This window comes from Xiphophorus couchianus, chromosome 20 (assembly GCF_001444195.1).
Source record: "Xiphophorus couchianus chromosome 20, X_couchianus-1.0, whole genome shotgun sequence".
In the NCBI taxonomy this organism is placed as follows: Eukaryota; Metazoa; Chordata; class Actinopteri; order Cyprinodontiformes; family Poeciliidae; genus Xiphophorus; species Xiphophorus couchianus.
The window spans coordinates 23,866,687-23,883,225 of NC_040247.1; the positions used below are offsets into that span (position 1 = coordinate 23,866,687).

The window sequence follows — 16,539 nt, forward strand, 5'->3', positions numbered from 1 at the left end:
ACATGATGTGTATACTAAAGTAATAGTTAAAGTAAAGACAGGACGAAGAATTGTTAAACTTTCTTTTTAATTCAATTCCCATGATAAGTCCTCTGAGAGTTAGAAGTCCATTGCAGATGCAAGTGTGTCCGAGAGTTTGGTAGCAATTTTGTCTGTTAAAAAAAAACAGAAAACAACACGATACTTTAGTAGCACAACACCAACAATCGAAAACAAGTTGCACAACAGTGGAAAACACATCCCTGTGGTTGTTCAGTCAGTAACAGATTTTCTTCTACCTAAGTGGGAGGCTTGAACTTAAGAAACCTGTTGGAGCACGTTCAGTATTTTCTCAGAAAATATTTAATGGCTTATTATTCTGCATATTTGTGCCAAAACACACAACCTGTAATTCAGGAGAATTTTGATGTTATCAAAGTGCAACCAACACAGATATGTGTTAACAAGTACAGTTAGCAGCTCAACATCAGCAACATATATATATATATATATATATATATATATATATATATACTGTATATATATTTAAACAGTATATATATATATATTTTTTTTTCATTTCTTCTTTTCTTGACACACTAGAAAGTTTCAGTCTCATGCACCAGTCAAGCTTTTCCTGCTCCATACAGATTATTATTTTTCTTTTAGGTCTGACATGTTGAGTCAGATTCTCATTTTTAAATTGGCACAAGATTAAAAAAAAAAAAAGAAAAAAAACATTCTGCTTTCTCTTTGATGGAGCTTATAGTCAGAATCCAACAAAAATTAATAAATTGCAACATAATTTCCATTTGTGTATGAAAGTATGTGTTCCTAACTTTTATCCATTTTTTTTACAATAGTTAAAATAGTGAATCAAAATACCCACTGTTGGTTGAGTTTTTAATTTTTTTGCTTTTAATTAACAGCAGAAACGAGATAAAATGCGGGTCTGTGAGTCCCATAGTGTTTCCGTGTCTACAGCGAATCAATGTGTGACAAATATAACATCACACCCTCCTGTTAATCAAACACCGCATCTATAGCGTTACAGTAGATAAAAGAAGCTGCTGCTTTAGCATCTCACTTCTGCATCGTGAGAAATTATCTGAATCCTAAAAGAAAAGAATAGGTAAATTAAAGCACAACTATCAAGTTAATTAAAAAAAATGACTGCGTCTTGATTTTTAAATACTGGAATCAGCATCAGAAGAAACAAGCTCACACAAACTGGACTTCCAGTGCAGATAATAAAATGTGTTTCGAATGCAATTTGGGATATGCACTCCTAGCATGTACATAACAACAAGGAACAGTCTCTTGTTATTGTTCTAGAGATAGCAGTCACAAAAATGTGAAATTCTAACAGACAGATCTAATTTTAGGACATACGAGTTCGTTTCTTGTACATGTTGCCATAGTGATAGATAGCACCTAACAGTGAACCAGCTTTGTGACACCAGGTTCACTTGACCTGAACAGACATCGTCACATTTTGAATGAAAACTTAAATTTAGTATACCGCTGTACTTTCTATTTAGCTTTTTTTTTCTTTTGGTAATATACAGGATTTACAACTGTTACTGTCTAAAGAAAACGGTCCAAACATGATGATACAAACCGGCTCTTTTCTGCTGCTTTTTCCTCTTCTTGTTGGCAGCTAGGAGTGCCTGACCCTGCTGCAGAGGATCTACTTTCACAATATCCTTCAAGTTTGGAGCTTTGGGAGCCGCGTCTTTCACAGGGAGGTCCGTCTTTCTCTGGGCTTTTATCTCCACCGTCATTGGCCCAAACTATTTGGATGTAGAGGGGTTGGCTTGATAATTTTCATTTGAGGAGAGGCTAAGAATAAATATTTCAGTTGTAAGCACAAAGGTGTACCTCACCTCTGAATCCTGGTCATCCTCCATAGTTTCGGCTTCATCTTCCAGAGACCCTCCCTCCATTTCCGGGTCAGGTGACTCGATTTGACCCCCTTGCGTCATTCCGGCAGTTTCCATGCAAAATCCCATTTGGATGTCAGGGCAAGAAGACTCTGACAAGAAAGAAAATCTTATGGTTGAACTAAACAAAACAGTTTGTCTGAAAAAATAGATTTAATGTTATTAGACATAAAAGAGGTGCAGGAATAAGCCTTCAAAAGGTTTAACAGAAAACATACAAACAAAACTCCTGAAATAATTGCCTTAATACCCATTAACAGAGTTTTTATGGTGCACCTGATAGTGTCATATTCTTCTTTTTTCACATTTAAAAGAAAAACACACAATTGTATATAATACACTACATAATGATTACTCTGTTCAATTTGAACAAGTTCTGCTTCCTTCACAGCCCATACTCTGTTCCTGGTATAAATCTGGATGATAAACAACTAGTAAACACCGATTTCACATTAACCAATAGCTCTTTGGTTGCAATGGTGTTTTGCTGCAACCCTTAGGAGTTTAATAACTCAGGTATCCTTAAGGTAGGGTGAGAAGACAAAAGATTAAATCCTTGGAAGTAAAGGAACATGAAACGCAATCAAACTCATATTATCATCACAGATTTAGGTAAATTTATTTAATCACTTGGGTTTGATGCATTAATTCAACACTTGAGGAATATCTCAAAAACTGTGCAAGTTTATGTTTCTGGCTCTCAATTTATTCCTACATGTTTGCAGATCAGGCACCCTGGCATTCTCACGTGACACAAGTTCCCCCTTAAAGAGGAATTAAGCATTTGATAAACAACTGAGGTAGAACCATTCCTGCTCTTACTTTGGACCTCACTGGTTTAAAGTCTGTAAAATAAGGTTTGTGATAGCAGGACTTGATTAAAATGTTTTATTGAGTTAATTGCAGCGTCCGTAATTAATCACATTTTAATCAAAAACTACATAGAATCAACAAAATAAGCAACATTTTCGATTCAAAAACACGTTTTGCTGCAAAATTATTGACCCAATAGACAAATGAGCGCAACAATAAAGATATTTATTGTTCTTAATCTGATCAACCATCAGATCATATTGTATACCTGTTCAGCTTCAAAATGTTTCAGGAAAACCTGATTTGTGGACGGTGACGTTAGCATTGGAACGTCTGTGCTGCTGTAACGCGTTTAACTTTGACATTTTAGACTTCACTGATTGGCTAACTCCTTTTTGAATAATTTCCACACAGCAATAGATTGTATTTTCAAGCGAGAATTAACCCCAGTGGACCAAGAAAAGCAGCTTTTTTTTTTTTAATCTATAGCAGTTGTTTGTCGATGTTTATGGCTTGTGCATCAGATTTACAGACATACCAGAAACATGCGAATACAAAAGTTCTGGCAGGAACCTTTGTGCGTAAAAAAGAGAAAAAAAAGCAACTCATTGCGCTAAAAGGTTAAATCTATATAATTAATTGATAAAAATAATCTTTTTAAGAAGGTCAAATTTACATGTTCTGAAAATGTAAATGACTTGGATTCCGTTTACCTGCAAGAACCTCCTGATTTCCTTTCTCCAGCTCGTCCCAGTCAAAGGCTTTTCCCATTTCTGTAACAATCTCAGCGCTGACGTGGGTGGGCAGAGTGTGTGTTTCTGGAGGGTGTGTGAAGTAGCTGATCCTTCCTCTGCATGAAATTAATGAAGTCACATCAAACAAATGCTGATTGAGTATTAATGGTAGGAGTTTTAAAAGTCTGGTTCGCCCACCCCGTCCAGTCCATCAACACGCTCTTAGCTGCTTTATCGGTGTCCGGCAGCCCCCCCTTCCTCAGTTTGCCTTGCCGCCGGGCGAGAAGAGCCAGGAACTCCGGAGCCGTCTGGAAGTCTGGAACGCCGTAGTGCTCAATGATCTGTGCAGATAAAGGCGCCGTCAATGCCCTGACCGACTGAGAAGCGATACCAACGGGTCAATTGCCGTGGAGGGCCACTGGGACGGACCTGGGCCTTGTTACACCTGCGGAGGATGGCTTCGACGGGTGGAAGGGGATCTACAAGCTGTTCAATTTTCACGCAGTTACGAAGGATCATTGCCGCGTCGGTTGTTGATGTTGCCATGACGATTCCGGGACAATCCAGGAGCTTAATATGTTTGTCCAAATGCACTTCTTGAAGACACCTGAAGACCAAAGTAAATAAAAAAAACTTTTCAGCAAAGGACTACTGTTGTGCTCAGAGAGTCCGCTTATCGATTTTTCTGTCAACTTAAACGCCTCTGGAAGTCATAAGTTTAAGTGAGAAGCTTTAGGGTTTCCCACCGGCCTTGACCTCCAAATCCAATATGGCTGCTGCTTATAAACTGTCCTGATAGCAGCGCTAGCAGGGACAGAGTAGTTTATGTTTATCCTAAATAAAGACACCAAGAAAGTTATTTGCTGCAAGTCAAACACGAACCGTGTGTAAAAAAGCGAAACTATCACTTCAAGTTGTGGTGGCGTCATTCACAAATCTTAATTCAGTCTTTCGAAGTCAGTCTTTTTAAAATGGAAAGGATAAAAATAATGCAGCTAACTGTGGCATCATTTAACAACGCTCTGTTTGGGGGTGAACGAAAGATTTACAATGTGTTTAGAGGAAAACTTTCTGTTTTGGAGGAGCGATGTCCGACTCATATACGCCTCTTCGCTCCGCTTGTGCATTGGAGCTGTGAAGTTAAATCTTAATATTTCAATGGTGAACTGTGAACGTGAACTAATTCAATTTAATCTATTTGAACTGAATTTTGAAGTAGCTAAGAATCAATCAAACCAAAGGGAGCAACAAGGCATTTCAAAGTGCTTTGCATCATGAAAACACAAAAACACAAAGTCATACAACACACAGTCAACAACTGAAACATTACATATATTTATTGATTAGTGGTTTATTGATTATGTTTCAAAAGCAATCCTAAACAGGTGTGTATTTAGCCAGATTTAAAGGCACTCGGTGTTTTGGCTGTTTTGCAGTTTTCTGGAAGTTTGCTCCAGAATTGTGGTGCTGAATGCTGCTTCTCCGTTTTTGGCTCTGGTTCTGGGGATGCAGAGCAGAACCAGAAGCAGAACCAGAAAACCTGAGAGGTGTGGAAGGTTGGTATAACAGCAGCAGAACGAACTGGCTACTCTGTTCAATGTAAATAGATTTCAGTGTTTAGAGCAGTGGTGTCCAATTGTCAGCCTGTCACTGGTTTAACACATCTAAAATCAAACAACTTGATGACGTGCTGAATTCGGTCAAAGGAATCAGTTGTGTTGGGAGTCAGAACGCCATTGATTTAGCACATGGAGCTCAGCATCACACTTACTTTGTGACCCCAGGTGTGGCTCCGACGCTGCAGGCCCGCGCCCGTTTCAGACTGTTGATCAAGCTGCTCTTCCCCACGTTAGGAAAACCTAACAGAAATATACATGAATTCAGTTAGGTTTGGGTTTTTTTTGCATGCATCTTATAGTGAGTGAAGCCTGAAATTAAGATTACAGATCTAGAGAACCCTAAAACCACAGCAGCTTACCCACAACTCCCACGGTGATGGCAGTCTTGATGTCCTGGTTGCGGCAATAGTTTCCCAGTAATTTCATCAGGCAGTCGGCTCCGATGCAAGCGCTGGTGCTCAGGAGCTCAGAGGTGGCTTGAGTTACTGGGACGTTACTGCGTTTCTGCCCACGGGAAAAAAAAAACAAACAAAAAAAAAACAGAATGCATACTGGTGATACAATTAACTTTAATAAAGCAGCTTTAATATTTCCAGGGGTGCACCGATTGCAGTTTTCTGGCTGATCGCCAATGTTTAACAAACCTGATCTGCCGATTCTGATTTCGACCGATACTTTTGTCTGAAAAGTCGCTAATTAGAGCAACAAAGTTGCTTTGGCAACAGATGAATGGATGACTACTGTTTAGGAATGCACCGATTCAAAGATATGGGCAGATATCGAAATCTGGTAATAATAGCCAACAGTCACATGACCAAACAAATAGCACAAGGGCAACCTCCTCTCCTCCAGAAAGATATGGGAGCAAGATGGAAGTTAATATGGGTTGTCATTATCAGCCCAATGTTAAAAATGACTAACAAAGGCAGATACCAACGTTAAGATACTGATGCAAGTATCGATTGTTAATATCAACACGATACTAACATGTTAAAAATGACTAATATGAGCAGATACCAATTTTAGATAGTGATATATTGTGCATCCCTACTATTCTAAACCATACACATGCAGATGTAACCTGGCGGACGGGTCTGTCAGTCAACCCCGTCACGCCAGAGCAAAAGGGGACAGTGGACGATTTTCAGACCTTTGCGAAGGTAGACATGAAGTATCGGCCGATACTCGATCACCCAAAAGTAAGGAACTTTGGGCCAATTTATCAGTGCTCCTCTAAATATTTCATTATAAGTTCAGTAACAAGATTAAAATTCTTATTTCTTAATTCTTACCAAGTTCTTAGTTTGTTGCTGGGTAGATGCTTTGAAAGCCACAGTAGGAAACTCGTTACGGAGATACTTAATCCACTTTTCCACGATTTCTTTCGATACCAAATCTAGAAATCAAGGAATGTGTCAAATAAAAAGCATATCAATATATATATGAACCCTTTCTGTAACCACAGGTACAAAGCATTCTTACCGATCTTATTGAGGACTAAAACGATCTTCTTGTTGGTTCCACTCTGGATGACGGCTTGCTCCACCTGAGGGCATCTGCAGCCCAGAGGGTCACGGGCATCCAAGACCTCCAAAATGACATCCGAAGCCTCCACGACCTTAGAAAGCACAATGCTTTTAATAAAACTATTCAAAAATTATTAACACGGGGATTGACTGAAACCTACCTTTTTAAATTCTCTGTAATACGCCTTTCTTGAATTCTCATTTTCAAAGTTTACATTTTTTTCCAAACTCTGCATCTCTGTTTCCTTTGGCAACAAGAAAAGAAAAGAAAACTTGGCACAAATTGTGAAATATGCAGCACCTGATTAGCTTTCAGACTGGGATTTTTATACCTTCAGCTCAAACTCTCTTTGTCGCTGTAGGATGTCGTACTGAAAGGTTTGTAAATTTCTCCTCTTCATCATCTCACGCTCTCTGGACAGCTTCTGCTTTTCTTGGAGATCTTGAAGCTGACAAGAGATGCAGATTACAGCCAAATCCAGTTCCCTAACCTTCCCAGCTCTCCCTTGATGCCGAATTCGAGTAGATGTTAAATAATCCAAAGCAGAAAAGCAGAAACTCCTTCAACAATCTGATCTATTACCAGATCTTATATTTTTAATGTGTTAAAAAGACACAAATCAAATGTAACCTTGCTAAGTAAACTGTAATTTCATTCAAATATATTTGATAATTTAACACCAACATACCACCAAAATGGATTCTGTAGTTGTTTTTGAAACAGTATTATTTTAACGTTTAAAAACACTTAAAAGTACCCGACTGATTAACTGCAACTACATCTGAGAATATCAAAGCTTTAAAATACTTAGTGCAGTCATTTTATTTTAGGGTGAAGCATTATAGCACATCAAACTAAAGATTACAGCAGTTTTGTATGTTTGTACTTTTACAATATTCTAAATATACATATTTTACACCAGGATTTTTTTTTTGTATTTTGAAATGCTTTGAAGATATTAAACAAAATAAAATAAGGTACACATCAAACTACTCAAACTAATAGGCATTTGTTGGAATAAAATACTGTACTTTCTATTAAGAAATATTTAAAAATACTATTTTTTATTGCTTACAAACTACATTGGATATTGCTAATATGGTTCATATCAAGATATCGACCTAAATTTTAATGTATTATTTCAGATTTAATGAATTAGCTGTGTGTTTTATGTTATTAGAATTTTTTGATAAATTATGGCAAATTTAATATCTTTTTATTTAAAATGGACAACGCTAATTTATCAACATGTGTGTTTCTATCTGTCTAAATGTGCCACACGTCTCTGGTCTCTGGCAGGTCGATGTGGGTAAAGAGCAATAATAAAACTTTCAAGCACATGGCATAAATACCTGTAATCGCATTCAAAACTGCTCATATAAAAAAGAAATTATAAGTTGAAAGCAATTAAAATGTACCCTTTGCTTCCTGACATCCTCTGGTCTCCTGGAGTTCTTGACCTGGTAAACAGCCGGCTGCTTGCTATTATTTGTCGGCTCTGATCCTTCGGTCTTCCGCCCATCTTTAGTCTGAAAACAGCATTATGGTTCTTTACTACTTTTAAAGGGATCACAAGTCCGGACAAGGAGCAACAGATTGAGATCAAATGCCTTAAAAGGGTTGGTGCCTAAATGGAGTCTTTATTATATATATACAGTACAGACCAAAAGTTTGGACACACCTTCTAATTCAATGGGTTTTCTTTATTTTCATGACTATTTATAAGGCAAGAAATCCCACTTATTAACCTGACAGGGCAGGTTGACCTATGAAGTGAAAACCATTTCAGGTGACGACCTCTTGAAGCTCATCAAGAAAATGCAGAGTGTGTGCAAAGCAGTAATCACAGCAAAAGGTTGCTACTTTGAAGAAACTAGAATATAAGGGGTATTTTCAGTTGTTTTACACTTTTTTGTTTAGTGCATATTTCCACATGTGTTATTCATAGTTTTGATGCCTTCAGTGTGAATCTACAATGTCAATAGTCATGAAAATAAAGGAAACTCATTGAATTAAAAGGTGTGCCCAAACCTTTGGTCTGTACTGTATATATATAGAAATAATTCTACAGTTAACTTTTTTTAATTACAGACTCGTTGTTCTCAACGTGTCTGCTGTTATGCGAAACTGCAGATTTGTTTCGAGAGCCTATTTCTACTAGCTATTAAACAATGTATATTCCTCAATAAGCGATGTTAGCGCTTGGATTTCGACATAAAACGTTATTTTTTTTAAATATACGGAATGACACTTCTGTCAAAACTACACCCTTATGTCAAAAACACGGTATTTATATATATATATTAGTGACAGGCATTATGAAGTTAATCCTAAAGTAAAGTTAGCTACAGGCAGCGTTAGCCGCGATGCTGCTTACCTTAAACTTCCCGAGCAAACCAAGACGTTTAGCTCGTTTCTGCTCTGTGACCAAAAACAGAAACCGGTGAAACAAACCATAAACACATTAGGCAATTACTTTTAGCGCAGTATTGGCATACGTACTTGCTTTAGACATAACTTCACCCTCGCCTTCTTCTTTCGCACGTGTAGGTCAGCTGGCTAGTCAATTAAACTGTCAACATCCGGTAAGTGTCAAAGTAAAAGCACCGACCAACTCATCTGCCTCTTAAAGTAGTCGAGTGAGTAGAACTACTTCAAACTATTTTTACTGAAGTAAAAGTAAAAAGTAGTCGTCCAAGAAATTACTCAAGTAAGAGTAAAATGTTAAGGTATGTGGATTTAAAAAAAAGCTACCGAGTCACTGATAATAACTCCTGATTTAATATTTTAAAATTATATCATCATATAGACAAAATTATGTGCAAATTCTGGCATGTTAGCTAATAAAATAAAAACATCGTACAAATAAATACCATAATTACAATATGTAAAGATAAAACCTTTTCAAATCTCTTTTTTTTCAGTGTAAAACTTATGAAACTTAACACTAGTTAAACTAGAATGGCTGGGTTTTCGATTTCTCCCCAGAATGGCTGAACAGGGCCAAAAGGCCCTGAGTCCACCCTGACGACTCTGATGGCTCAAATTAGCATTCTTCTTCAATTGTAAATGTGGCCGTTGACCGTCAGGCCAGAATGTAGGAATGTGAATAGTCCATGTTGGGGGTGGGTATCTATGATACCTACAACTCGTCAGTTTAGTTTCGAAGCATACATGAAGTGTTTTTGGAGAGATGTGACCTTTTGCAGCTGATCCATGATGTTGTGCTGCATTATCCAGGTCATTTTGCCAAATGTACATAGAGTTTGCAAAACATACAATCTGTTTCAAGAAATATGCAAAGGTTTTTCTAAAAGAAATTAGTAATGTTTCTCTTTGAAATAAAGCTAAGAGGGTATAACATGACAGTTTAGAAATAAACTAACCAAATTAATTGTGTTGATCCACCTCAAAAAAATCATGCAAAAAGTGTAAGCAAAAGAAATCTGGGAGACTTTGCACATGCAAATTTGCATGCAGCCTTTTGTGCTGTGGAGGATAAATAGGTGACTGCTTCACCTATTTAGTTCACAAGAACTAGGTACCTTGCACATGTACATAGCTAAATAACTTCTATTTTACTGTCAGTCCTGCACTTTATATTTTATATTTAGATTTATATTCATATTTTATACTGTATTTTATTTTACTCACAACATTGGAACCTCAAACATTATCCTGAGCCGTATGCAACGAAATTTCGTTCTGTATACACCCTGTGCATTGAAAATGACAACAAAGTCAGTCTAAGTCGAAGTCGAAGTCTAAGGAACAATTGTGCAACTGTGAGATGCGTTGAGGCCATTACCAGGGTACTTCTAAGGTAATGGCCCTAGGTAATGGCCCTATTTACTGAACAAAAGGGCTTCAGTGCAACGGGCTTCAGGCCAGTTGGACTATCTCTAGCCTGAATAGGTATATGTCAAAATGGCCTAACTCCAGCCATTCTATTAATGTACTAGAAATGACAGTTTTTATGTTTATCATATATTCAGCTGACCTCAACATGGTAAAACAGGCTCTGCAAATGGAAAATAACTTTAGAACAACAAAGCTTGTGAACAAACAAGATGCCTCACTTTATCATAACGGTTTTTTAAAAATTGATTTTAGAGGACTTTAAATCATTTTTCACTTGTCATTTTTATTAAAATGTCAATAAAACATTCATCCATTGTCTACACCTACTTGTCCTTGAAGGTTATACATAAATAAAGTCATATATAATTTGTCATTAAAGTACCATAAAATGTAAATAAAAGCACCCCTTTAAAAAATTCCTTCATTATTTATTCCACGTGTCAAACTCGAGGCCCGTGGGCCAAATCCAGCCCACCGCAGTTATGTCAAGACTCTAGAGGGCCACATCAATAGAGCTTCCAGATAACAGACATATTATTTAATTTTTAAGAAGTACTCATTGAATACAGAGAAACTATCATTTTAATAGTTCAGAGCTGCATAATGTATCATTAACAAAAATATATTTTTCCATATTTATTAAAACTGTCACTATTTCATGACAGTATAATATGAGACAAATAATTTGCGAAAAAAACGGAGCTCCTCCGCGCCTGCAGGAGGGTCTAAGCGCTGCCAATCAACCTCCTCTATACTGCTCAATGAGCCAATGGCTGAAAAACAACTTACTGTTACAGAAAAACTGTTTATCCTCTGTCAGCAATGGCTATGCTAACTAGCCTTAGCATTGGTGACAGGCTATGTTGTGGTGAATTAGCTGTAGCTTAGCAAAGAGCAAGCAGGAAGTGAGTTGGCACATACAAGAGGTTGATTGACAGCACTAAAGCCCTCCTCCTGGCTCTGACTGGTTGTTTCTGACTGAATGGTGTATTTCTGCAATTAGTAGTGGGAAAAGGCAGAGGAGCACGATTTTATTCACAGATTATCTGTCTTATGCTGTCACAACAATGATGATTTTAACATACACGTTTTTTGTAAAAGTGGCATGTTGCTGCTTTAATAGATAGTTTTCTATCATTCCGCCACGACTGACCTTTACAGGACATTCATGATGTTCATCCCTTGATCCCTGACAGGTGGGGTAGATCATAGACAGGTCACCAGTTCATCACAGGGCAACAGGATGATAAGCAACCATGCATGCACATGTCTGGGGACAAGAGTTCAGAATTCACATTAGCAATTATCTCTCTGCAAAGCACGCCAGCTGCATTCTGTGTGCTCACTATCAAACATCACCTTCATTTAGACAAAAGTCAATTCAAATATAAATCTGTATGCATAATTAAGACCCATCTGCATCTTGTTTGTTGATATAGCTACCACAACAGTGGGGAATAATATTATCTCCTTCCTGTTGTAGTACACTGGGGTTCACTTATTTACTCAATAAGTGATCACATCGGAACGCCAAATCAGATCAGCAGTACGCCTCAGACTGCTCCGTTATATTAATTAGTCCAGTTAGCTTTGGCACATCGGCTCCGTAATCCGTAAAACCCTCCAAACAGACAGTTGACTAGAGGTGATAGATTAACCAAAGCTGGGGTAATGGTTTAATCTGAACAATTAGTTTGCTTTTTCCAGCTCTGCTCTATTCAGATGAAACTGTGCTCACGTACCGATGTGTAAATTGGGAGAAATTTCTCAGTTTTAACTTTGTTTTATAATCTTTGTGTATTACAAAGTTTACACATCCATTCGTTGCCTATTTTCACTTATCTTTGCAGCATCTTGGGAGACGCTGGTGCCAATCTCCAGCAGGCATGTTCCACAACCATGCACACACACTTATGTACTTACTCACTTTAAGGTAATTTTCAAACATAATAGTAGTAATTGTAAATTGTAAACTTCTAAACATTTTGTTTTGCAGTCAGCGGGAAAGACTGCTCTTCACTCCAGGGAGGCAAACACGTTCAGGGAATCCATATGTTTATATTTGATTAAGAAGATGCATCTTTTCACAATTTTACAACGAAAGTACTTCTGTAAATGTATAAAAACTCAAATGTTAAAATCTACAGTTAATGCTCTGGCTCTTCATTTTTGAACCTTTCCAAAAACAACCCTGAGTTCTCTTCAGCATTTGCATTTTTTTTGTTCACATTTAGTTTTATTTGAATGTTTTTCATATCTGTTAATATGGGGGTTTTGAAGCCAACTGTTTTTAAACGCTTTTTTAAAAATGTATAGTTTTGTTGGAAAATTGACACTGGCTCCGCCCTGTCTCTATTTTCAGAACTATGCCCTCTTGTTTGATGCCTGAAGCTCACTCAAATTAATTTAAGAGTCTAGAATTCTGTGTCATTAGGTAACAAGGAACCAATCAGTAACGAGCATAATTTAAATAACGACGACCCTATTTATTTATTTATTTTTTCTTATTGGTGTAAACACAGCCCTCTCCAGTAAACAAACAGTCAGTTTGGGATAATTCAACTTTTTTTCTCAATCAGAAAAGATTAAACCACAGTCTGTAGTCTCTTTTGCATCAACAGAAAAAATTTACTATGCTGTAAAAAGTCATAACATGGAAAATGATTGATCCTCCATGAACACCTTGAAGAAAAGATTTAGTCAAAACTCACTTTTATGACCGCTTCTTATTGGTAAATCCATTTTGTTACTTTTGCTGACCTGTCCAACTAAACACTTCAGTCACATAACGAAAGTGTAAACTGTGTTTTGAACCGAGATATGCCAGACCGCTACTAGCCGGATTTGTTTTGGTTCAACCGTAACATTTGCTATGCTTATTCAACCGCTGACCCAAAAGGAAGAACCGGGCCAAGCCTGTTAACCCCCTTGGTTTTCCATTGGAGAACATGTTCACACCCTCTTAAATCATGATCCGTACGCAACCCCTTCACTGCACGTCTCCGTTGTCCGTTTTTGACCCACATCTTAGGTGGGTCAAAAAAAAAAAACTCCACCCTGGGGTGACCCGTCTTTCCGGAGGGATTAAAGACGCAGCTTCATGTCATTAAGTGAACCTGCGTCTATTAGAGTGCGGATCTCTTCTTGTCCTCTAAATCTGGTGTAAGATTTGCCTCCTCTCCTATAAACCTCAGCCTCCTTCGTAACACACAATCTGAAAACATGTTTCTTTGCCACTCTTTCAAATTCAAACTTTTATTTTATTTTATTTATTAGAGAAACTTATTGAAGTGGAATAATTCCCTCTACATATTGAGGAAACGTTTGACAAGACTCATTACTTTTAGCAGCTATAATTTACAGAAATACCCAAAGAGGGCTTTTAATGCACTTGAAGGTGTAATTTCAAGATCCGAAATGCAATTATTATATGAAGTGAGAGTGTAGAAATCCACCGGGTGTCTTAACCTTATTAGCAGATTGATTTAATTACAGTTGATAACCAGTGTATTGGTTTACGTTTGAGCATCTCTGCCAAGTGGAACACCGCAGGTGTAATATGATTTTACAGTAATCCCATCAGAGGTCAGATAAGCGTTGGTATATAAAGAGAAGTGTGAGGTAAAGCACCCAGCAAACGCAGAAGGTTATAAGCCAGAGGAAGGTTTGACAGCCGAGAGAAGATCTCCAGAGATCAGGATGGCAGAGGAATGGGGAAAACAGGTGTTTGCTGCCAGGCGGCACGAAGATACAACAAGAGGCTCCGCATTCACATACACAAACAGTAATCATACCAAAGGTAGGTCTTTTTGATTTGAATTATTTTGTGTTTAGACCTGCTGTTGTTTAGAGATGGATTTTTGTACAGTTCCACATCCTGACATATCACGGGACTGAGACGAGCTGTAGTTTATGAACCACTATTTGAACTAATGCTGACAAGCACAACATAAACTACAGTGTTTTTGAAAATTTAGATTTTTGCTTCATTTTTATTTAAACACCGACCGATTAGTCTGCAGTTACATACAACATTCTTATAACAGAAGTCAAGATAGCAACATGTGACATTTAAAAAAAGACGACGCTCCTGAATTAGAACAAAGTTTGACTGCGTGCGATTCTAAGACGCAGACCTTTGCTTGCAGATCCTTTTGAAGGACCAAACTACCACATCGCTCCTCGATGGGTTTACAACCTCTCCACGTTCTGGATGTTTATTGTGGTGATTTTATCAGTCTTCACCAACGGCCTCGTCTTGGTGGCCACAGCAAAGTTCAAGAAACTTCGTCATCCTCTCAACTGGATCTTGGTCAACCTTGCCATTGCTGATCTTGGAGAGACAGTCTTTGCCAGCACCATCAGTGTGTGCAACCAGTTCTTTGGATATTTCATTCTGGGACACCCGATGTGTGTCTTTGAAGGCTATGTTGTCTCAACTTGTGGTAAGTTGTCACAGTGGTAAGTTATGTTACAGACTTGCAAATTCATTTTAATCAAACCTAAAGATGAATTGTGTTTGTAGACTACTAAACTGCATGTGTGCACCCTTATTCTTTACAGGTATTGCTGCTCTTTGGTCCCTGACTATCATCTCTTGGGAGAGATGGATAGTTGTGTGCAAACCCTTTGGAAATGTCAAGTTCGATGCCAAGTGGGCCACAGCTGGAATAGTTTTCTCCTGGGTCTGGTCTGCAGTGTGGTGCTCTCCTCCCATCTTTGGATGGAGCAGGTAATTTAGATAATCTCCTGCTTATGTGGTTTTTATATCCTCAATAATCAGCAGAGCAAGAACTGATTGTTTCCTTGTATCAGGTATTGGCCTCATGGACTGAAAACGTCCTGCGGGCCTGATGTGTTCAGTGGAAGTGAAGACCCTGGAGTCCAGTCCTACATGGTTGTCCTCATGATTACATGCTGCATCATTCCTCTGGCTATCATCATCTTGTGCTACCTGGCTGTGTGGTTGGCCATCCGTGCTGTAAGTTTTATCCCTCACTGCTTTTTGTCACTTTAGTTTTATGGTAGCCCTAAACAAAGCCTGATCAAATCTGACCTCATGTTTTGTTGGCTACAGGTTGCTATGCAGCAGAAGGAATCTGAGTCGACCCAGAAGGCTGAGAGAGAAGTGTCCAGGATGGTTGTAGTCATGATCATAGCTTACTGTGTCTGCTGGGGACCCTACACCTTTTTTGCCTGCTTTGCCGCAGCCAACCCCGGATACGCCTTCCATCCTTTGGCCGCTGCCATGCCTGCATACTTTGCCAAAAGCGCCACCATCTACAACCCTGTTATCTATGTCTTCATGAACCGACAGGTGGGCATAGTGATACAGCTGTCACATTTTTTATTATAACAAATATGTTTTTGTTTTATATTTAACTTTCACTTTGTTCTTTCATTTGTAGTTCCGCACATGCATCATGCAGCTCTTTGGCAAACAGGTGGATGATGGTTCTGAAGTGTCCACATCCAAGACAGAAGTCTCCTCTGTGGCTCCTGCATAAACCTTCATGTTCTCTGTTTTGGAAGAAAAAAAACTACTGTGATCTGTACAGAAACTATTGTTTATTTTTTTGATAAACAAAATTTTTTGGCAAATGGAAATGTACGTTTTGAAAAAAAAAAAGTACTGAAAGGTATTTTGAGTGCTACGCTAAATAACAATTGTATAATATCTTTTTTTTCACCTAAATAGCATTCTGGCAAAGTAAAAAAAAAAAAAAAAGTCCACATTTTTCTAGATGTTGTCTTATCATGCATGTAACCTTTTCAGTTGAATATAAAACTGAAAGCATGACTGCAAGTTTTGTCTTCATTCTTTGACACGAATCATAGAAAAATGGTAAAACGTGGGGGTTTACATTTCATTGAACATACACAGGGTAAAATGTCTCACAGCATCACCTGTGAGCAGAGCTGCCCCAATATCTGACTCCTCTTGAATCTTCTTATCTAATGACTAGTAGTTAAATGTTATCCATACAGCCATTACCCTACGCACTTATCCCCAGTGGGGTCGCCAGGGGTGCTGGTGCTTATCTTCAGTGGTCAAAGGCTGAC

At 38.0% G+C, this 16,539-nt stretch overlaps 2 protein-coding genes across 2 annotated transcripts; one reads left to right on the forward strand and one right to left on the reverse strand.

The window, feature by feature from the left end:
- Positions 1-50: 50 nt before the first annotated feature.
- Positions 51-9,213, reverse strand: gnl3l (G protein nucleolar 3 like). Its single transcript, XM_028002888.1, has 15 exons — positions 9,118-9,213; positions 8,993-9,036; positions 8,034-8,144; positions 6,947-7,063; positions 6,776-6,859; positions 6,571-6,706; positions 6,381-6,484; positions 5,448-5,592; positions 5,241-5,328; positions 3,899-4,076; positions 3,668-3,810; positions 3,449-3,585; positions 1,866-2,014; positions 1,601-1,772; positions 51-152 (listed from the first exon to the last, which is right to left on the reverse strand). Exons 1-15 carry the CDS (start codon positions 9,128-9,130, stop codon positions 100-102), a joined length of 1,674 nt encoding a protein of 557 aa, XP_027858689.1. The 5' UTR covers positions 9,131-9,213; the 3' UTR covers positions 51-99.
- A 4,888-nt stretch (positions 9,214-14,101) lies between these two features.
- Positions 14,102-16,276, forward strand: LOC114134890 (red-sensitive opsin-like). Its single transcript, XM_028001750.1, has 6 exons — positions 14,102-14,275; positions 14,625-14,921; positions 15,040-15,208; positions 15,292-15,457; positions 15,554-15,793; positions 15,885-16,276. Exons 1-6 carry the CDS (start codon positions 14,176-14,178, stop codon positions 15,981-15,983), a joined length of 1,071 nt encoding a protein of 356 aa, XP_027857551.1. The 5' UTR covers positions 14,102-14,175; the 3' UTR covers positions 15,984-16,276.
- The last annotated feature ends 263 nt before the right edge of the window (positions 16,277-16,539 follow it).